The sequence below is a fragment of the Glycine max genome, chromosome 3 (genome assembly GCF_000004515.6).
Source record: "Glycine max cultivar Williams 82 chromosome 3, Glycine_max_v4.0, whole genome shotgun sequence".
In the NCBI taxonomy this organism is placed as follows: Eukaryota; Viridiplantae; Streptophyta; class Magnoliopsida; order Fabales; family Fabaceae; genus Glycine; species Glycine max.
The window spans coordinates 36,535,816-36,557,934 of NC_016090.4; the positions used below are offsets into that span (position 1 = coordinate 36,535,816).

The 22,119-nt window shown below is 33.0% G+C and overlaps 2 protein-coding genes across 7 annotated transcripts; one reads left to right on the top strand and one right to left on the bottom strand.

Annotated features, from left to right (window-relative positions):
- Positions 1-900: 900 nt before the first annotated feature.
- On the top strand, positions 901-5,034 carry LOC100805933 (leucine-rich repeat receptor-like tyrosine-protein kinase PXC3). The gene is made up of 3 exons (XM_003521129.5): positions 901-1,194; positions 1,405-4,009; positions 4,235-5,034. The coding sequence occupies exons 2-3, from the start codon at positions 1,669-1,671 to the stop codon at positions 4,558-4,560; spliced, it is 2,667 nt and encodes an 888-aa protein (XP_003521177.1). The 5' UTR covers positions 901-1,194; positions 1,405-1,668; the 3' UTR covers positions 4,561-5,034.
- A 4,131-nt stretch (positions 5,035-9,165) lies between these two features.
- LOC100817296 (protein SEMI-ROLLED LEAF 2) lies at positions 9,166-21,162 on the bottom strand. Of its 6 annotated transcripts, none has more exons than XM_006576762.3 (19): positions 20,431-21,162; positions 19,208-19,282; positions 18,880-18,995; positions 17,959-18,073; positions 17,692-17,820; positions 16,165-16,212; positions 15,214-15,392; positions 14,926-15,122; positions 14,526-14,818; positions 14,178-14,327; positions 13,652-14,077; positions 13,069-13,218; positions 12,229-12,301; positions 11,327-11,451; positions 10,816-11,016; positions 10,628-10,726; positions 10,379-10,507; positions 10,039-10,266; positions 9,166-9,679 (listed from the first exon to the last, which is right to left on the bottom strand). In XM_006576762.3, exons 1-19 carry the CDS (start codon positions 20,575-20,577, stop codon positions 9,509-9,511), a joined length of 3,051 nt encoding a protein of 1,016 aa, XP_006576825.1. In that variant the 5' UTR covers positions 20,578-21,162; the 3' UTR covers positions 9,166-9,508. The 6 variants fall into 6 exon arrangements, with proteins under 6 accessions (XP_006576825.1, XP_003520520.1, XP_040869971.1 ...); XM_003520472.4 differs by having other exon boundaries at positions 9,166-9,673; positions 20,431-21,160; XM_041014037.1 differs by lacking the exons at positions 18,880-18,995; positions 19,208-19,282; positions 20,431-21,162 and adding an exon at positions 18,384-18,606.
- Between the last annotated feature and the right edge of the window lie 957 nt (positions 21,163-22,119).

Genomic DNA, 22,119 nt, shown 5'->3' on the forward strand with positions numbered 1-22,119 from the left:
ACAACTTTATTGCCTTCTCAAATCCATGATTATTTTTGGAAGAGGCAATAGGGCATAGCAAATTGATTTCCCATCAGGGCCCTTTTCCCCTCCCTTTGTATGACCAACGAAACATTTGCTAGGTTCTGACATCCATCAACCATCCCTTCTTTGCATTTGCTGATTTGCTTTAAATGTGTGACAGCAAATTAAATGCTACATATTGAGTGTTCCACAAATCTGAAAACATAGAACTTTTTTTTTTTTTTTTTTTTTTTATCATTCTTCTGTATCTCCTTACTATCAATACTTTTTATTCATAACATTTTAGTTAAGTTGGGTTCAAGAAATTTACAATAGTCATCACAAATATAAAATATTATGATTTAAGGTGGGTACTTATAAATTATTTATTAACAAAATATTTTCTTAACAAAAAAATTCAAACTCACATTTCCAAAAGATAATCTTATCTTTATCAGCCAAACAACTTTTATTAGTTATTTAATATTTTTTTCTAACCAAGAGATATTTAAAATTTTTTATTTAACACTCAATTAATCTTTTTTCACAAAATCAATTTATTTTGGAATAAAAGTGTTATTTCCAGTTGATATAATACCATTTTCAAGTTCATAATCGAACCTCAGATCTTAGTTAAATAATTCAAGTATCAACTTATTTGTGTTAAGGAATGATACTACTAAATATTTAATATCAATAAAAAAAATCCATTTTTCTATTTAGATTTCATTTGGGGTAAAAAATAAATTATTTTCATTTTCATTTTCATTTTTCACCAAGGTCTGCAAGACTAGAAGAACTTTTGAAAACAAAGATTTGATTTTTGAGGATGAGAATCGATGGCGCCCGATACAATGCAATGGCATTATGCTCCCAAACAGAAAAAAAAAAACGCTGTGTTAAACTGTGCCCCACATGGCAATGAGAGACAGGAGTTAAATTTATGCAACTTTCACTCAGTGATGAGTGCCCATTTCTCGTGATGCCTATATCTACATGGGAAGGAATTTCATTCTCTCTCTCTCTGAGACATAAGAAAACACCTGGTCCGTGAACCCTGCGATAAAGGGTTCAACTCTTTCTCTCATTTCATCACTCACTCTTCACTCAAGACTGAAGACGTTTTTCCTCTGCTTCGCTGCAGTCACTTTCTCTGTTGCCTCTGCACTTTGTGTTTTCTTCTGCTACCACGTATGGCATTTTTCATATGCAACTCACGGTTCATTATGCTTACTGTTTTTGTCTCTTTTACCCCTTCTTGTTTTCCTTCCCCTGAAAGTGAAAGCTTTTCGTTTTCTTTTTTTTTTTCTCCCCACTTTTTTTTTTTTTTGTATTTTGCACAAATCTCAAGTGGGTTTTCTTCTAAATGTTGATTATGTTTCTGGGGTTTCTGCATTTCAGGGCTGGTGAAAGCTTCTAAAGGTTTTGTTTTCCCTTGAAGTGGTTCAAAACCCTCATATTTAAGAAAAAGGAAAGTTCACTGTGAAAGAAAGTTTGCACTTTTTTTTGGTGAAAAGAACAAGCAGCAAAAGTTGTTAATGCTGTGGTAGAGTGTTGATAACAATTTTTTGGCTCTTGGAGAAGAACACTGTTGAGTGGAGTGTAAACACTAACACTTCACTTCAGCAGAGAAGAGAAGAGAACAACAGTGTACACTGTACAGTGATGGAATTTCTATGCTTGTTGTTGTATATACTGGTAGCTTGGTGTCTTTCAAGTTCTGAACTTGTTGGTGCTGAGCTTCAGGACCAAGATATATTACATGCCATCAACCAAGAGCTGAGAGTCCCTGGATGGGGTGATGGCAACAACTCAGATTACTGCAATTGGCAAGGTGTCAGCTGTGGTAACAACTCAATGGTGGAGGGCTTGGATCTGTCTCACCGGAATCTTCGAGGTAACGTAACTCTAATGTCTGAGCTCAAAGCTTTGAAGCGGCTCGATCTTTCGAATAATAACTTTGATGGATCGATTCCTACTGCTTTTGGAAATTTATCTGATCTTGAAGTTCTAGATTTGACTTCAAATAAGTTCCAAGGTTCAATTCCACCTCAGTTGGGTGGTCTCACAAACCTCAAATCATTGAACCTTTCCAATAATGTGCTTGTGGGAGAGATACCAATGGAACTTCAGGGCTTAGAGAAACTGCAGGATTTTCAAATCTCTAGTAATCATTTGAGTGGTCTTATACCTTCTTGGGTGGGAAATTTAACCAATTTGAGGCTTTTCACTGCTTATGAGAACCGTTTAGATGGCAGGATTCCAGATGATCTAGGCTTGATTTCTGACCTTCAAATACTTAACCTGCACTCTAACCAGCTTGAAGGCCCAATACCAGCAAGCATTTTTGTTCCAGGGAAGCTAGAAGTTCTGGTTCTCACCCAGAATAATTTTAGTGGTGCACTTCCTAAAGAAATTGGGAATTGCAAAGCCCTTTCCAGCATTCGAATTGGAAACAACCATCTAGTAGGTACCATTCCAAAGACCATTGGAAATCTTAGTAGCCTAACCTACTTTGAAGCCGATAATAATAATCTTTCTGGTGAGGTTGTGTCTGAATTTGCTCAGTGTTCTAATCTGACACTCCTGAATTTGGCTTCAAATGGGTTTACTGGAACAATTCCACAAGACTTTGGACAACTTATGAACCTTCAGGAATTAATTCTTTCTGGAAATAGCCTATTCGGTGATATTCCAACATCGATTCTGAGTTGCAAAAGTCTTAACAAGCTTGATATTAGCAACAACAGATTCAATGGGACAATACCAAATGAAATCTGCAATATCTCCCGGTTGCAGTACATGCTGTTGGATCAGAATTTCATTACTGGAGAGATCCCTCATGAAATTGGAAATTGTGCAAAACTTCTTGAATTACAATTGGGCAGTAATATTTTGACTGGAGGTATTCCTCCTGAGATTGGTCGCATTAGGAACTTGCAGATAGCTTTAAATTTGAGCTTCAATCATCTCCATGGACCACTGCCCCCTGAATTAGGAAAACTGGACAAACTTGTTTCTCTGGATGTTTCAAACAATCGGCTATCAGGTAACATCCCACCTGAGCTTAAAGGAATGTTGAGCTTGATAGAGGTGAACTTCTCAAATAATCTGTTCGGAGGTCCTGTGCCAACATTTGTACCATTTCAGAAGAGTCCCAGTTCAAGTTATTTGGGCAATAAAGGGCTTTGTGGAGAGCCTTTGAACTCTTCATGTGGAGACCTTTATGATGATCACAAGGCTTACCATCACAGGGTTTCTTACAGAATCATACTGGCTGTAATTGGTTCTGGTTTGGCTGTTTTTATGTCAGTAACTATAGTTGTCTTGCTGTTTATGATCAGAGAGAGGCAGGAAAAAGTAGCCAAAGATGCTGGGATTGTTGAAGATGGCACCAATGACAACCCAACTATAATTGCAGGGACGATTTTTGTTGATAATCTAAAACAAGCAGTAGATCTTGATGTCGTCGTTAAAGCAACTCTGAAAGACAGCAACAAGCTCAGCAGTGGAACTTTCAGCACTGTTTACAAGGCAATCATGCCTTCCGGGGTGGTCTTATCTGTTAGGAGACTGAAGTCTGTAGACAAGACAATAATCCACCACCAGAACAAGATGATTAGAGAACTTGAAAGACTAAGCAAAGTTTGTCATGAAAATCTAGTGCGTCCCATTGGCTATGTCATTTATGAAGATGTTGCTCTTCTCTTGCATCATTATTTTCCAAATGGAACATTGGCTCAGCTTCTTCATGAATCTACCAGGAAACCTGAATACCAGCCTGACTGGCCCTCTAGATTATCCATTGCCATTGGTGTGGCCGAAGGGTTGGCTTTCCTTCATCATGTGGCAATCATCCATCTTGATATCTCTTCAGGCAATGTTCTCTTGGATGCAAATTCCAAGCCAGTGGTTGCGGAGATTGAGATTTCAAAACTTCTAGATCCAACCAAAGGCACTGCAAGTATTAGTGCAGTTGCTGGTTCTTTTGGTTACATACCACCAGGTATACTACTTTCTGGCATGCAATTCTTCCATCTATTGATTCTATTCTTCCTATTAACTTTTGTAGTAAATATTCTTTATACTATCATCTAAATTACAAATTGCCATTTATGGTTAGTTAATTGATTAACAGTGAACTTTTTTTTATACTGAAAATACAGAGAAATTAAACTATAACTTTTATTGCGTTTAGCATGCTTCATGTTACATTTCTTCTTTAATGCAGAATATGCATATACTATGCAAGTCACTGCACCAGGAAATGTTTATAGCTATGGTGTTGTTCTGTTGGAAATCCTTACAACTAGACTACCAGTTGATGAGGACTTTGGTGAAGGTGTAGATTTGGTGAAATGGGTTCACAGTGCTCCGGTAAGAGGGGAAACTCCAGAGCAGATATTGGATGCTAAGCTTAGCACAGTTTCCTTTGGTTGGAGGAAAGAAATGCTTGCCGCTTTGAAGGTCGCGTTGCTGTGCACTGACAACACACCAGCCAAACGACCAAAAATGAAGAATGTCGTGGAAATGCTTCGAGAGATAAAAGAAAATTGAGAACAGCAAGCCACTCAAGTATTCTATTCTGTGCTGTAATCTACACCGTTGAAGATTTGATGTATGCAAAACTCTCACGGATACAACAGAGGGACTGATGAGTTACAACTTACAACAACTTTAAAGTAGTAGACTTGTATGAGGAATTATTCCATGTGGTGAAGTTGGTGTGTCATAGTAAATTCAGGCATTGATAGAAACTTCACCTTTGTAGTTTGTCCAAAGGGTTAGTTGTGAAATGGCAGCTTGTCTATTTGAGTTGGACACTATGTTAGGTTAGGGGAGGACAAATACTAGCAGAAACCTTGAAATGGGACATATCAGTTCCTGTTGCATATAAGCTAGTCCACAGTTTTCATATTGAATTTACTCATTTGGGAGATGTATGCACCAATCAATCAGTCTGTTCCCATTGAAACTGAAAGTTCAAATTTATTTTTGTTGAAATAGCAGACAGTATGTCTGAATTGTGCACATGCATACCGTACCTTCTACTGGTTATGTTTTATTATTTGGACATACATCATAAAAACTTACAACAACAACAACAACGCCTTATCCCACTAGGTGGGGTCGGCTACATGGATCAACTTCCGCCATAATGTTCTATCAAGTACCATACTTCTATCCAAATCATTAAGTTCGAGATCTTTTTTTATAACCTCTCTTATAGTCTTTTTGGGTCTTCCTCTGCCTCGAATTGTTTGTCTTCTCTCCATCTGGTCTACTCTCCTCACTACAGAGTCTACCGGTCTTCTCTCTACATGCCCAAATCACCTAAGTCTATTTTCCACCATCTTCTCTACAATAGGCGCTACTCCAACCCTCTCTCTAATAGCTTCGTTTCTAATTTTATCCTGTCGAGTCTTACCACACATCCACCGCAACATTTTGAAGACACATTTTCACTATTTTTATTTCTTAAAAGCAAAAAACAAGAAATCAAATCAAACATATTTTTAAAATTTTAATCTTTTGAAAATAAAAACTATTTTCAGAAAATAAAAACAAATGAAAATGTAAACTAAACACATCCTAATATAACTACATGTTCTTGTCCTTTTTTCCTTAAGAAATGGAGGTAATATCCTCTCTTATTTCTAGACTTTATCACCCTGATTTCTACATATCTACTTCCAAAAGTCAAAAACTATTTTGGAAGAGGTTTAATCATTCGGGAAACAAGAACAATGTTGTTGTTGTCAATTAAGTCACTTATGTTAGGATATATATTTTATAGTAATATTCAAAAGGAAATATATTTTTAGATTTGATTAAAATTAGATTCCTTGTCACCGTGTTTTCATTTTATCCAAAATAAGGTTCTTGATTTTAACTGAAAACACTTAAAATAAGATTTTATTGTTTCTAGTTTTTGGTTTGTTTGAGAAAATATTTTCACTGAAAATGTTTTCAAAAATCTAACTAAACGTATTTCCATCACCATTTTTTATTTCTAGTGAAAATAAAAACAGAAAATAATCAAACCAAATATCTTCTTATCTATCCCTAAATGTAAGATTCATTTTTTAAAATTTATTCTTCTTTTTTTATAAAACTTTTTTACTGTTATCCATTGTAATAATTATTACCATTATTTAAAATGTATAAATTAATAAGATAAAATTGTTCTCTCTTATATTATTTTAAAAAATATACAAATAATTAACAAATTCAATGTTACTAATAAAATTATCCAACTTTTTAAATAAGTGTGATTCAGTTAAAAAAATCTCATTTAAAAAGAAGGTAGTATATACTTAATAATTTTAATATTATTCTTCTGTAAAGCGATATGGATTCGTAATTCATAAGAGTAAGCGTATAAATTTGTAATCCATACTGTTACAGTAAACTTACGGATTCAAACATATAACTTTCAGGTTATTAGCATAACGCTATAACCAACTAAACTAATAGATCAATTATGTTATAAATTAATTAATATCGTTATATATAACACTAAAATTTCTAATATATATTTAATGGACATATAAATTTACTTAATAAATTTTGTGACAATTAATTTTGATCTAATAATTAATTTTTTTTACATATATAAATTTTTATGAAACCTATGATTTATATTTAAATTTTATACATGTAAAAAAAATATTATTAGATGAAAATTAATTGTAATAAGGCCAAAATTTTAAATAATATATTTTGATCTTATTACAATTAATTTTTTTTCTAATAATGTATTTTTTTACATATATGAATTTTAAATAAAAATCATAGATTTTATAAAAATTTATATATGTAAAAAATTAATTATTAGATCAAAATTATTTGTTACAAAATTTATTAAATAAATTTACATCTGTATTAAATATATATTAAAAATTTTAGTATTATATATAACGATATTAATTAATTTATAATATAATTGATTTATTAATCCAATTAGTTAGAGTATTATTCTAATAACTTAAAAATTATAGATTCAAATTACCTAAACTTATGGGTTACGAATTCGCAAATATACTCTTACGAAGTATGAAAACAATTGGCTTGTGAAAGGCAAACTATGTTTTCCTTTTCTCATTAGATGATGTTTTTGTATGTCAAAAAAATTTCTTATTCCTTAAGAGTTAAGATATGATGTAGTTTATAAAGACCTTTTTCCCATAACTCACAGAGACGTCATTCAAGAACAAAACCGTGGGACACATATACCTCATGCATTAATATATTACTATTTATAACTTAGTTGCATAATCCTTGGAGTAGATAGTTGCAGGACAAAAATTCTTAAGAGAAATGGAAAGCAGCATTTGCCTCACTTAATCATGAGTTTTTAGAGCATTTTTTTAATGAGAGATGATTCAGCTATGTTACACGTGTCCATGGTCCAACCAATTTCTAAGTAACACAAATTTCATTTTTTTAATTAAAAAATAATTAATAATATTCATCTATATTTTTCGTTGGTGGAAAGCAAGGAGCCGCTGCGCAACTGAAGAAGGGAGTGATCTCTTCCACATTTTGTTCTGCTTTGCCTCTCTTTTTTTCGGGCAGGTTTATTTATTATTACGATTGTTTTTCTTATGCACATGGAGTGCACGATATACAGTTCTCTTCTAACATATTCAAATTTAATTTACATGCACTGTGCTACAAAGATGTAGCGCAAGATCACCTAAAAAAATGGCGTAAAACAAGTAAACAACTACTACTATTAATTACGCAAATTTAATTTCCCTTGTCTCTAATTTTCATTTTAGTTTCTCTTTAAAATTATTCACGCATTTTATCCAATCACTTAATCTTGTCCCCGTCTAGACATTAACCGTTACAAAGAAATGTTGACCGTCACGTGTCATATTTTGATTGACCAATGACAACAACAATATATTTCATCATCCATACATAGAGTTGATATCCAATCAGAACATGACACGTGAGAGTCGTCCAATCAGAATATGACATCTGACATCAACCTTTAACGTCTAAATATGAATTTAGAGACCAAAATTACATGATTGTATAAAAAAAAGATAAAATGCGTGAATAATTTTAAAGAAAGACCAAAATAAAAAATTTAAAAATAATAAAAGGATCAAAAATATTATTTTACCTAATTACTTTTTAGATCCACTTTCACTGTTGGAGATACAAATTTACTTAGCTATCACATCATATCAATGAATATAATGAGGTGAATTTTTTATTGAATATTATGTGTAAAAAGAGTTTAATTTTCATGTATTATTAGTGTAAAAGATTTTATGTAATTAACCGATACAAAATTATTCTTTAGGATAATTTTTTTAAATTTATTATTATGAAAGTGAATAAATTTAAAATATATAATATTTTTTATTGAATAACAATATAAAAAAACTTACATTGTGAATACATTCTAATTAATTTTTCTGTGTAATTAATATTTATAATTTCTTTGAGAATCAAATAGGGATTAGAGGATAAAAAAATAATTTAATTTTCATACCAAATTTTAGCTCGGAAAAAGTTAAAATAAATTAAAGAGATCAAAAGTATATAAAAACATTTAAACATAAATTTCTTTTCATCAAAATCAATTTTACAAAACGCTCACCCCAATTCATACTGTGGTGCATCCGGTGACTGATTGTGGTGGTTCCCAGGGTAGGCATAATGGAAGAAACACAGCGGAATGAACTTGAAACTTCTCTATGAACTAACGGAATGAATTACAAGGATTGACGGGAAAATAAAAGGCATCCAAGGAGTAACATGAAAAAAAAGAGAATAAAATGAGAAATAGAAGAACTAAAAGGGATTAAAAATAAAATAAAATGGTGCTTCTATCCACCAAATTCATAATAAAATTCACCTATACTTGCTGACTCAACTTATTTGGACAATATCAAACATAGTGCTAATTTTCTTTATTTTGGTAATTCCAATCTATAATTTCCAATGAAAGTTAACTGACCTTTATCATTGCAATTTTTTTAACAAAACCTTTCTCTTGGGTACAAATTCTTTAACATAATTTTTACCTAACAGTTATGGTATATCTTACCTTGCAACTTATCTTTTTAAAGTCACAGCACCGTGAAAAATGTTTCTACCAATCATAATCCAATTCCATAATCAGAAAAAAAAATTGTCATATGTATTGAATCAAAGTTCCTTTTAAAAAAATTATAACATTGCCAAAATAAGTTATACTTTACATTTTACAAGGAACATAGTATGAAGCCTTTCCCTGACTTCACATACCAGCTAGGTGAAGAAAATTATATAGAATCGAATACCAAAATTTAACATATCATATGATCAAAACAACAACACTAATATTTCCACACACATATATATATATATATATATATATATCTTGGCCTTGTGCACTAGTGAAGTTACAATGCTTAGAAGCCTTCCCCCTGTGATCCTCTAGTCATTTCATTATGATTTTTCAATTACCTTGTATAGTATGTAATTCAGTATAACTACAGGATCAACAACCAGCAGCTTTCATAAAGTTATCATAGGGGCTTGCTGCTGGAAGTTTGAAAGGGTGAGGCTGATTCTGATATTCAGTTCCAGACACCATTGGAAGAGGGCTAAAAGTTGGTCCGTGGAAATCAAAAGCAGCATTCTCGTCGAAGGGAGGATTCCCCACCTGCACCTTATATAACTTTAATTAGGTACTCCATTTAAAATTTGTATTTAGAAATATTTATTGAGTTTAATGGTCATGTACCGATAGTATAAAATACTTCTTTTAGACTGTCGTCGAATCATGATTTGTTGTTAATATGACTTTTAAAATAATTATCATAAAAATCAACAAACTTATCATACATGATGAGTTGTGATTAGATAATGGTGTAAAACTTTTTACATTATCAGTGTACAATTATTTTTCTCATATTTATTTATGATAAATTATAAATTAAATTTTTATAAAATAAGCATTTATTCTAGTAATGCACGGACTAAAATACTAGTTTAATGTAAGCAAGGAATTTCAAAGAAAGGAATTACCTTTTGAAAATCCACATGCGAAGAGGAATCCATATTTTTCAATTCATTGCCATGATTTGGTGAAAGGGAGTCCACTGAACATTCTTGCTTCTGTTGGGTACTCATCAATCTGGACATCTTTTGCTTTTCCAGCAGAAGTACCTCACACTTATCAGCCATATCCTTGTATGGCATATTAAATGCATTTGATACAGAAATCCTCCCAGCTGGATGAGATGTGTCCAAAGCCTACACTCAAAAGTGTTGTGCCAAATTTTGTGTAATTGATATAAGAAGTTAAAACATAATTCAGAGAGAACAAAAATGTATGAGGGAACTGATCAAGAAAGGGATCACATACTAATTCTAAAAGTTGATTAGCAGTCAGAAGACCAGGGACCTCTGTGGAGAAACTCCGACTATGTTTAATTTGACTTTCAAATGGTTCAAAAATGAAGTCGTCATCAATATTTGAAACTATTGAAGCATCCTGTAAATTGTGAAACTATATCAGACATAATTTGCAAAGTATAAACAAAAGAAACAAGGAACATACAGACGGTTATTAGTTCCAAACAAAATCTGTCCTTCAGAAATCCATTTAACACACCTTTGCAGCCATGTTCATGGTCAATTGAGATCCAAGTTCACACATAGCATCTGGTGCGAATTCTTCTAGCAGTTGTTCCTTTATTGATGATAATTCCGCCTGTATAAAAGACAAAGTTTCATAATGTCTAGAAATGCGATTATTTTTTTATCTCCTGACAGTCCAAAACACAGAAGTAAAAGCATTACTTTTGCAAACATTTCCAAGCTCTTAATGATTTCAGAAGCAAAGAGGTCCCGTGTTTTGTGTATATAAGTCAATAAATCTGAAAGCATGTCTAAGGCCCTATCATCGTCTTCTTTAGATCCATAGTTGATGCTTAGATTATCAGGAGCAAAGCTGACAGCTTGCAACTTGTGATCTTCAATTAACTGAAGGTAGGGATCAACCTGAGTCCAGAGTATGAAAACATTAGGGGGTTTATGATGCTTTACTTTCAAGAAATCCCAAATAAAGGAGAGAGAGAAGTACAGGATCACATCTTTATAGTTAAATTATTTCTCATTATCTGTAATATTAGTTGCTTGAGAACCAAGACATCAAATATACATGGATGAAACCGGAAAAAAAAATATTATCTGATTTCATCAAGTTCTTAATATATTGTCCCTGTAAACAACTGGATATGGTTTTGAGACATTCATAATGAAACCCAAATAATGAGGCATAAGATGTAGGAAACCTCCACATGGGCCTCACCTTCTCCGTAAGCACTGCCTTGGCACTCTGGACAAGATGGTCAATGTTGTATTCTTTTGAAGAAAACACAATCATTGACGTTGCCAGCGTAAAGAGTGATCTCCGACGAGATGGTGGCAATGGCCCTACAATAGAAAGTAGGAATTAAGAACTGAAAGGACTGACATTCCAACAACAAAGTAAGTTTGTTCTTTCCTGGCCTCATTTTTGCTTGCACCCACTCCCAATGGAAATGTGTTTGTTTTCTAATAAAAGAGCTAGTAAGAATGTTTTTCATGTGCTATTTTATCTTGCAAGACTCCTCCGACAATACTAGTTTGGGAAAAAACTCTTCTGATTCATCAAAATTACTCATTATCAATCACAATCTAGTATTTCTCATTCAACTAAAGGCCCATCCAATTCACATCCTTCTGACTTTAAATTTTTTATGGGAAAAAAAGAGAAAAAGAAACAACACATGTCGTTGTCCCTCATTCTTGAGAAATTTATCAACAAATCCGCCAATTGTGAAGGACATACTGAATTTAAGCTTTCTGAAAAATACCAAATAACCTACACCACAAACTACAAATTCTAACCAAGCCTTCGAGCAGTGTACAAAAAATTGGCTAATGTCCCTCAGAAGCACAGTAGCAGTTAATAGAATATGCAGGAAGAAAGCCTTATAAGGTCTTCTGAACTGCAAATGATCAATTATAAGTGTGATTGTATGCTATAGTCCAAATAATTTGAGCAAGAGGAAAGTAGAATGATTGAATTTTCCAAAATCAACATAGCATATGTTGGAGAAATCATGCCTACTATTAGAGGACCCAAGAAATATCGAATCATGTCTCATCCTGTATCAGACTGGATTCTCTGCTAGAGACAATTAAATTTAACTGTGGTTGATAGCTCACCTTCTTTAAGGGAAATATTCCATAAAGAAAAAGCAAGCTGAAAACTCCGAACTAGTACCTCATAAAAAGAATTCTGCAAAGGCAAAGTAATTTTGGAAAATTATTTAAAAGGAAAAGAAAGTCCCATTCATTAAAAAGAAAGATGGTAAGCAGCCTTAAACATTTATCAATTTTAGCAGTATGATCCCAGAACAATTTAAAACTTTAGGGAAATACTATAGGTCAGACCATGGACGTAAACATTCCATAATAAATTCACAAGAATAATGAGAAAAATCATTTTAGCATTAAAATTCTTAGGGAAATACAAATGTTTCTAGCAGAAGAATTGAGTTCAGTAGGCATTTTTGAGACAATAGATGAATAGCGTAGCATTACAATATAAAAATAATGATATGACATCAAATCTGTAGATCACAAAAGGAACTTAAGAAAGTTCCTGCAACAGACCTTAACACCATCAATAACCAGCTCACACAACATGCTGTAACCCTAGAGCAGCTCCATAAAGTAGAACCAATATCATAGTTACAATTAACCTACTTTCATTGACTTGCAAATGACTATTTGCTTGTCCCTGTTTTCCCTTTTTTCTTCCCCTTTCCCTGCCCTTTTTCACGTGTTATGAGGAACTTGAAACATTAAAATGCTCATTGCTCAAACATGTTGCACAAATAATGATGCAACAATTTTGCAGGTACCACATATTATCATGGAAAAAAAAGATAAAAAAACAACATAGAATTATAAAAAGAAAAGGGACCCCTTCAACAAGTAAAACTATTTTGAGATTACATACAAAGAAAGAGTACAAAAATGAATCATGAATCCAGTTACCACCTTTTCTCTAGAAACAAGCAACACCAAAGTGTATGAATAGGCAATTGCTTCATAATTTGCAGGCATATTTCCAGGAGATAAAGACTGTGCCCAAATTGACGAGAGCAATCGATTTATCTGAAGCTTAGTCAGCCTGAGAGCAGCAGCCTCCTGTATACAAGTGAAAAGCTGATCAGTAATATTGACCATGATAACATCAACCTCAAGCCAATGTAAAAAAAAGCACAGTGGTTAGAGTGAGTGGGGTTTATATCATCTCATATAGGAATATTTGAAGAGTGAGCAGTAATCATCTAACTGTTGTATCTCCAGTAAGTTGAATACAGTACTGTAAGATTTATAATAAAATCCATAGTGGTTAGTGTAAGAATTATTTACTGTTGTATGTTGTCTTATCAGACCACACGAAATACTCTTATTTGTAATGAAGGAGGTTTACAAAATAATGAGTAATAAGGCAAATAATTCCATACTAAACTGTTCCGATTATCAAAATCATTATTTACAAAACATATCAAATCATATATTTCACACTCCTCCTCAAGCAAGATCATATATGTCAAATAATCAATGTGAGACTCACCGAGTTCCGATTATCTTTGTTTGCAGCAATTTCATCCAGTTCCAATTGTAGAGGAGGGTTATTCACACTAGGCAACCGACCATAGGTTGACTTTAATCTGTTTACAATCCCAACATTGCTACTAACTGGTTCAATCTCTCCAGAAATATTGCCTTTGTTGTGTTGAATTAATTTTTCACTTGAAGAACGTTTCTCCAGTCTTAGCTTCTCAAATAAGACAGCTGAAGAAGAGAAAACAGAGACAGCTCGAGAGAGAGTTCGTGGAACATTTGATGCCTTGGGGTCAGAAGCAGACAAGCTTGGATGAGGGAAAACAGATGTTGGCACAAGAATACTGGAAAAGATGTGGTGAGATACCACTCGTGTTTCGTGATCTGGATGGACCATAGCCAGGAGTAGTTGATGAAACAAGGTCTCAGGGAATGCCTGGGGAGAAATGTAGGGTTTTAGTCTCAAATTTATCCATAAAAAGTCAAAGTAGTGAACCATAGAGGAAAGAACAAAACCAGGAATATCCACTCCTTGCCTTATTCTGATAGGACACATTTGGTAAGGAGGCTACAATTTGAGCGGTCCGATGAACAGCATAGACTGTGGTTCTAGATATTGTTGTGATAGTTGAGATGTTCTCTAGCATCACGGCCATAACATCAAGAATGGGATCTGCTTCTCCAACCTGTTCATGAGTATCAGATTAGGTCTCTTCCTATACTTTTATGATAAATCTAATATTGAATGACAGCTTTGCATATATTGTAACTTTATCCAAATTTGAAAGACAAAAAAAAATGCAAAACAAATCAATCGTCCAAAGCATTTATGGTTCAGTTATTCTGCAAGTTTAAGTATGAAAACTGTGGGAAAAGTGACTTACCTTATTTGACAACTGTACAAGGCACCTATCCACAACTTTTTTGAAATTCTTGTTCCAATTGATTACATCAGGGGCCAGATTTGAGTCATCCAGGGAACAGTGTATGCACTTCCGCAAATGTCTCATCATGTCACTTACTGCACCAACTATTGATACAGAAGGTTGGACTTTTGCATATGGGGCAAGTGAAGTGGCAACCTCAACAATGTCAAGCTGCATTTGAGGTTCTTTAAGGACAATTTTATGATCCAGATGCTTAATTAACGTCGACAGCAAAACATGTGTGTTTTTCTCTGCAACAAGAGGGAGGGAAAATGAAAGAGGAAACAGAAGAGGAGTAATTAATAAAAGATTATATGATACAAGAGAATTTTATGATCAAATAAGAAAGTAAGTGTACCAGAGTCATCCATCAAAAATAGCATATCCTTTAAAACAGAAAAGGCAAGGCCATGGTTTATAGACCATAAGTTTCCATTATCAAAGTACCGGAATAAAGATTCCATTACACGACGTATGGTAGTCCCCTCCTTGGCTAAATTGGCCATATTATGTAGGCAAACTCCAGACCAAAAAGAGGGATTCATGTCATCTTCCCTGCATGAATTTATGAACAATAAAGGTAATGAAATGAATAGAAGATATCATAAATCCATTTCAAAGATTTTCTGCTGATAAAAGTAATTACATTGCTACATTTATTTCGCCTTTATCGTTAACAACTTTTCTCCAGGAAGGGTTTCTCCTTTTGACATCCAGCAAAGGAGAGATTTGACCCTCATTGGCCATCACATCTTGTTCCTCATGATCCAGGTTTGCTGAATTTTTCTTAGGAACTTCATAGTTTTCCAAGACAGCAGAAACAATCTATAATGAAATAGAGAGAAATTTTCACTATACATCAAACAACATGTTTAACACTCCCTCCAGTCCTTTATATAAAAATCAAATGGGTGAGTTTTATTGTCCTAATTGTAAGACACATGGACCCACATTTAAATGTATTAATTTCTAATTTCCTTTTATTTTCTTAATTTATTATAAAGTCTATTAATGAGACATTACTTCTCATGCAAGTGAATGCATTCATTGACCCATTAACAGTGTAAGTCACACTCATTGGTGGAAAAATTTATCTCTTGAATTACAAGTAGTGTCATTAAATATAACTACCCGTTAAATCATTTAATTCTATGGGTATTTCAGAAATAAAATTTAAATTTATAACATTTATTAATTAAAGCTAACTAAATTATTTTCATCGGTCTTGATGAATTAGTCATCTGTTTCTTATAAACCGAAGGAAGTATTTTTTATTTATTAACATCAATATAAATTATATATGAGGATACAATGACAATGAAAAAGCCACACTAAACTTATCTGAAAGGAGTGAAACAGTACACATAATTTGATATGACATTTTTTACAGAATGTAGACATAATGCATATTGGGATAAGAAACAAGTGACAATACACAATACACTGTCACTTGTTTTTTTATAAATAGGACCGGAGGTAGTAAGTATTTGGAGAAAAATAAGAAGACAACCAAAATAGTATGTTTACAAGTTGATGCAACCACCTAGAAAAACTATGTAAGTATTCATACAATTGAAGAAGTAAAAAAATCACTTACATTATCAAATTCGACTGATATGTGAGATTGTTCACCCATAAACCGAACCTACAGAGCAAAATAGTTCATTTAACTCAAAAGGATGAGTATATAGATTATATTAAAGGTGAAGAAAGGAGATAGATTTACTGAGAAAGCAGGAAATACAACAGAAATGATAATCCATTTCATTCCAGCATCTTTGTAAATTTAACATATCATTGTATCCAACCCCAAAGCAAGCGAATGGAAAAAGAAATAGAATTTAACATATCATTGTAAATTTAAGAAACCAAAGCCTTTTGATAAAATAAAAAGTAAGAGTGAGAGTGAGAGTGAGAGAGAGAGAGAATTCATGTAAAAGCAAGAACTTAGAGAGATAAATGAAAAATGTAAAAACAAGAACAACTAAGGTGCCAATAATTGCCTACTACACAGGTCCTAAAACATGCTAATTGGCCATAACATTATTAAAAAAAGAAGAAAAAAGAAACTCTTTATTTTTACCTTAGGCATTAACTTAGAACTAGGGCAAGCTCAAGAAATTATTGGACCATTGAAGATAAAATAGAAAGATAATCTAAAATCATTTGAATTTTGACAGCCATAAAGCAGAGATGCACTTGCCCACTGTTGGACAAAAATGCTAGAGGAAAAAATAGTAAATGAACAAAGATAGAAAGAGAAGTGTTGGCACCTCTAAAGGCGTCAGAGAATTTAACTTTAGACAGTACTAAAGCAAAAAGACATTGATTCTTATTGTAGCTGTTTTTGGCACTATGTAGACAGAAAAATGGCTGAGACCTAGGAAGATCTTGGCAATTAATGATCAGACCAGGGAGAAATAAGCTATTGCCCCAAAAGAATCTAGAATTGCTCAGACAAATAAAATGCTATGGGAAATAGATGTATATCCAATTCCAGAGTTAGTTTTTTTTTATCCATGGGAATCAAAGACAAGGTCAAGAGGTTTACAACAACTCACACACCCTTACTCAACCAATTGAGCTAGACCCCCTTGACATTCTAGAGTTAGTTTAGACCAGAAGATTATGCCAGTTGACTCTCAAGGGTCAAGACATCACTGGAAGGAACATCATCTATTCTTTCCAACTAAGACCATTCTGTAGCAAGATACTTAATATATCTGTTGGCAGTAGGAATTGCAACCGGGACAAGATATTAAAAGAAAAAAATACATATATTGAAAAAAAAGTAAGATGTTATGAATGTTGGGGATACTTAAGTCTTAACGAGTACCTAAAAGTGTATTCTTTGCTTAACCAAAGCTAACTATGGATGCATGATTAAACTATTTCTTCTAGGTTTAGTACAACCAATCTTTCCCCTCAATATTAAACATGTTTAGCGCTGCTTCTAGCCTATTAGTGCTGATTTCTAATGTTGATAACAATTACCATGTCTTAAATATAGTTTTCTTTTTAAATCACTCTCCTTCAAAGTACAAACTGACAAGCAACATGCTGTTGTGCAAGACCAATTTGTGATCTAAAAGTTGAAACAATGGTGGAATTATAAAATAAATACCATTGCTGAAAGAGCTTTCAAACCAGCTGAACGACTATTTCTTGCACTTTCATCTTCTCCTGTTTCTTGAGCTAATTGACAGAGCTTTGGGATAATACCTTCTAAGTTGAACAGGTAACTTCCATCAATCTGCAAAATATAAAAAATATGTAGGCTCATGTTTTTCCAGTCAAAGCTTAGAAAGTTATCAAGAAATGGAAATTGAATTATAATTTTCAGTCCACTGAACTTAAACCTTGTAATTGTAGTAGAAACAGTGAATCCAACCTGATTATTTACAAAATCAAACAGAATTTGACATCCTATAATTCTCATTTCATCCAGCCGTGATTGATCCAGCAGGGTGTGAATAATACTTAGCAAGCTACTCGCAAATAGTGGCCTATCAACAACATAAAAATAGTAAATGCACCACTTCTTTTAAAATCTCTTAACTTCAGGACTCAGGAGGTTAAGCAAAGATCACAAAAAAAACTGCATGTAAAATTAACAGCTATTACCAACAAAAAGAGAAAATATTAGCAGGAACAAACTAAATTTCTCTTAGAAATTACAAATATGTAGCCAATAATTGCTACAAGCTTGCAAACATCAACAAATTGAGTTGAAAATTAACCCTCCTACTCTTTCTGCACTCACATCACAAAAACACTTAAGTAAAGAATCTGAACTATCACTAAATAAGCACCAACCTCCTTCCCATCCCCTTATCTCTTCAAAAAATTTGCTAGGGCCATCTAAAAGTGAAATTTTGAATGGGTTGGTTAGAAGAAAGAAGAAAGCCCGTTTTTCAATAATGATGGAGAGAAAGGTGAAGGGTGGGTCCAATTTTATGTAACCAGTCTTTGAACAAACCACAAATGATTCAGTCATCATTTGTGAAAAAATTTCTCAATGGACACACTTAGGAATTCTAAAGAAAAATCTGTGGAAGATAAATTATTAGTATCAATCATCAAATACAATGATTCAATCCTAATTATACACATATGCCATCCTATATTAGTAATAAGATTGCTCCTAATTGATTCTACCGTAGATACATGATAAACTACCAAAAATATCTTCCATGCTCCTAATTATACATACATACATGATAAACTACCAAAAATATCTAAGATATTCTAACAAAAATGTATAAACCCATATGTGCATACAAGCATAAAGATAAGATAAATATGAACTCACATTTGCTCTTTACAAGAAAACATAAATTTCTTGTAAATGCACATGACTATTTTGGTTGAATGGAAATTCTCGTTTCGTAGCTCCTTGTAACACCTTTGCTCAAGGGCTTGCACAATCTGATCAATTATATAACTTTAGTGAGCATAGCAACACCCTTTAGGCATTTAGAATTGGAACTTTTCTTAAAATAATCACTACAGTTTATATTCTAGTTACTCAAAATGATATGAAAATCATTATTTAAATAAATCAACTAAGGATATAGATGAAGAAGAAAGGATACAATACATCAAAACATATTTGAGCTTTTTGTTTAAAGATTCCATACCTTTGGGATGCGTAAAGGATTTCTGGCAGCATAATCACATAATTTTCCAATGTTTCTATCATTTGGCCCTTCCTCCTGTCAATTCATAAATAAAATAAAAAGAAAATCAATACTTAGACATTTTGTGAGACAAATACTAGTACAAAAGGAATGAACAAGTCAATTAAAGAGACGTAAGTGTCATGTGTTTAATTTTATGAGTTGCATCAAGCTGAAGGTCGGAAATATAAGGTTGGTGTAGTGGTAAAGGGAGAATGGAAGGGGGGAGAGTTCGCAGGTTCGAATCCCCCTACTAACAAAAACTAACAATACTAACAACTAACATTTGTTGAAGGCCACTATCATGTAACCATGGATCTTTCAATTAGTACATATCATGCTTGCATACCGGGAGGAAAAACAAGAATTAGCATCACATAAATAGGAATTTTTGCTTGCCTTCAACTTCACTGCCCTACTTAACTATCACAATGGAACATTAAGCTAAGCCTGTGTTTGTTTGCACATTCAATGTGTGCGTCTAGCAAGGGAAAATGTATAAGCAATTATTTGTTGCTTCAGCCTGGAGCGTATCCAATTTTGTTAAACATAGAAGCAAACATGCACCAGAAAATATACATGATTAGAGAGAGACATGGAACAAAAAAGAAAAAGAAGTGAATTATGTCAGATTGTTTAATGTAATATTGGCATGATAACTTTAATGAAAAGATGTCTAATGTGATGGTTGTTAGACTTAATTATATTAAAGTCATTGGGGGTTATTTTTAAGTTATTAAGTTATTAAAATACGTTTCTCTTTCTCACTTCATCAAGGTTAACTTTGGCATTAAAGAAAAAAAGATTTGAAAAAGGGGTTATGGAAGTTATCAAAAAAGAAATAAAAGATAACTTATCTTCCTCTGTTTGACACATTCTGAGAACTTTGTTTTCTCACTTAAAGAAAAGTAGAGAACGAAGAAAAGACCAAAAGCCCGATCAAAGGAATTTCTATACCATGAGAGAGACCAAGTAAAGAAAGAAACACTAATAATAATTTTTGAACAACATTATAGATCCAGTAAGTGTTCTAAACTTTCTCATAGAAATTATATAATATAATAGATATGTGAATTATGTTATCCATTGTAATGTAATTTCTTGTAGGATGAACCCCAGGAAATCACACATTGTGAATAAAATAATGCTAACAAATTAAGTAACCAAAAACAGAAACAACATACCTTGTTACGAGGGAAAATGACAGCAATGAGCTTCTTATACCTCTTGACAGGTTGTCTTGACCTTGCCCTGAGGGAAGGGCAGAAGAAACAAAGAGAGCCACAAGCAGGCAAAACTTGGCGGGAAATAACACCAGAAACCTTACTCATTTTTTATAATTCCAATACTAACAAAAAAAAACCAAATAAATGAAGGGCATTACAAAAGTTTAAGGCTTGGAATTATGCCCTCTTTCCCTTCCACATAAAAATCCAATTTTGAACGTGAACAAGGGAAAGAAAGGCCAAAATCTCAAAAGGGCATCCGTCAAATTCAACCACCAGCCTGCATATAGCAAAATTTGAAGGTGATCAATCTGGGCCTAAAATGGGAAAATACAGCATCACAATTTGATGACAAGAATTGTCACAAAACATTGAAGGTTGATGATCTCAAATTTTAAGGAGGGGAAATGTTTATGTTAAGGTGTGGAAAATGAGAAATGAAATGATGGTACCCATCAAAAGAAAATACTTTAAAAAAAAAAAAAGATGATATGATATGATGAATGAGATGTTAAGAATTTATGTTTGTGTGGGGCTGTCGGAGAAATGTTTGTAATGAAAGAAAGAGGGAACCATGGAGGAAAGGAGGTAACGGTTTCTGAGGGACCCACTTCCCTCCTCTTCCTCTTCCTATATGGTGGTTTATTTATCCCCACTTATTGATTGATTAATTATCACGATCTAGGAGGTCTGTTGTGTGTGCTTATGTGCCTCAAGCACAGCCCCTCCCTTTAGAAATACTGGACTAGCCATCTATTCTATTTAAATAAATAAATTCAGTACTACTCGATAATTTTTTCAATTTTTTATTATATTTTTCAAGACGTGTAACATTTATTTGCTATATTACATGTTATTTTTATCTCTTTTAATTTAAATTTAATTTATTTAAAATTAATTACGTATACTTTTTATAATTTCAAATATTTTATTTTGGCTTCGTTCGTAATGTAATGATTTTATACTCTTAAATGGATTGAAAACAATTTAAGAGATGAAATTCAAGAGTATAAAAATCATTACATGCACTAAATCAAATACTAGTCGTAACTCAAATCACTTTCACTAAAAATCATGAAACTCCAATTTCACTGAGTACCCCCATGCGTAGAGGGCAAAAAACAAATGGAGTTCTACACAGAGATATTGCATTGCATGCTGTCAACTTTTGAAACAACAATTTGATGTCTTCATGGCTCATGATGATTAGATTAAAGCAATGGATCGATGAGGGAATTCCGCAATTTGAACATGGTATGTTAAGCATATATGCCACGTGTACCCCTTAAGACTCTCCAACAGCAAGAGAGAAAAATTAAATTAAGACACATGAATTATGAGATACATCAGTTATGAGAGAGAGAGGCACAAAAAGTTCCATATAAACAATGCGTCTTTCCTGCTGTATCTTGCAACTGCTAAAGTGGATCCAAATCGTGCATGCACATTGAAGCAAAAGGTGTAAAGTGAAGGTTCATTTCTCACACCATTTATGCAGCATTGCAGCTTATATAAAATTGATTTATTTTCAGCTAAAAGATTTTTACAGTTTTATCCAATATTTTCGTGCATCATTAAAAGTTTTTTTTCCCCTCTTTTTGTTAAGAGTTGTAATAAACGATAGTCGATCTCAACTCTGGGTAAAGG

Coding starts and splice junctions, on each gene's coding strand:
- LOC100805933 (XM_003521129.5), top strand. CDS start 1,669: ATGGAATTTCTATGCTTGTTGTTGTATATACTGGTAGCTTGGTGTCTT. Junction 4,010..4,234: donor TTTTGGTTACATACCACCAG/GTATACTACTTT, acceptor TCTTTAATGCAG/AATATGCATATACTATGCAA.
- LOC100817296 (XM_006576762.3), bottom strand. CDS start 20,577: ATGAGTAAGGTTTCTGGTGTTATTTCCCGCCAAGTTTTGCCTGCTTGT. Junction 18,074..18,879: donor TTTTCTTGTAAAGAGCAAAT/GTGAGTTCATAT, acceptor TGTTGTTGATAG/GCCACTATTTGCGAGTAGCT. Junction 10,727..10,815: donor GCTTGGAAATGTTTGCAAAA/GTAATGCTTTTA, acceptor TCTTTTATACAG/GCGGAATTATCATCAATAAA.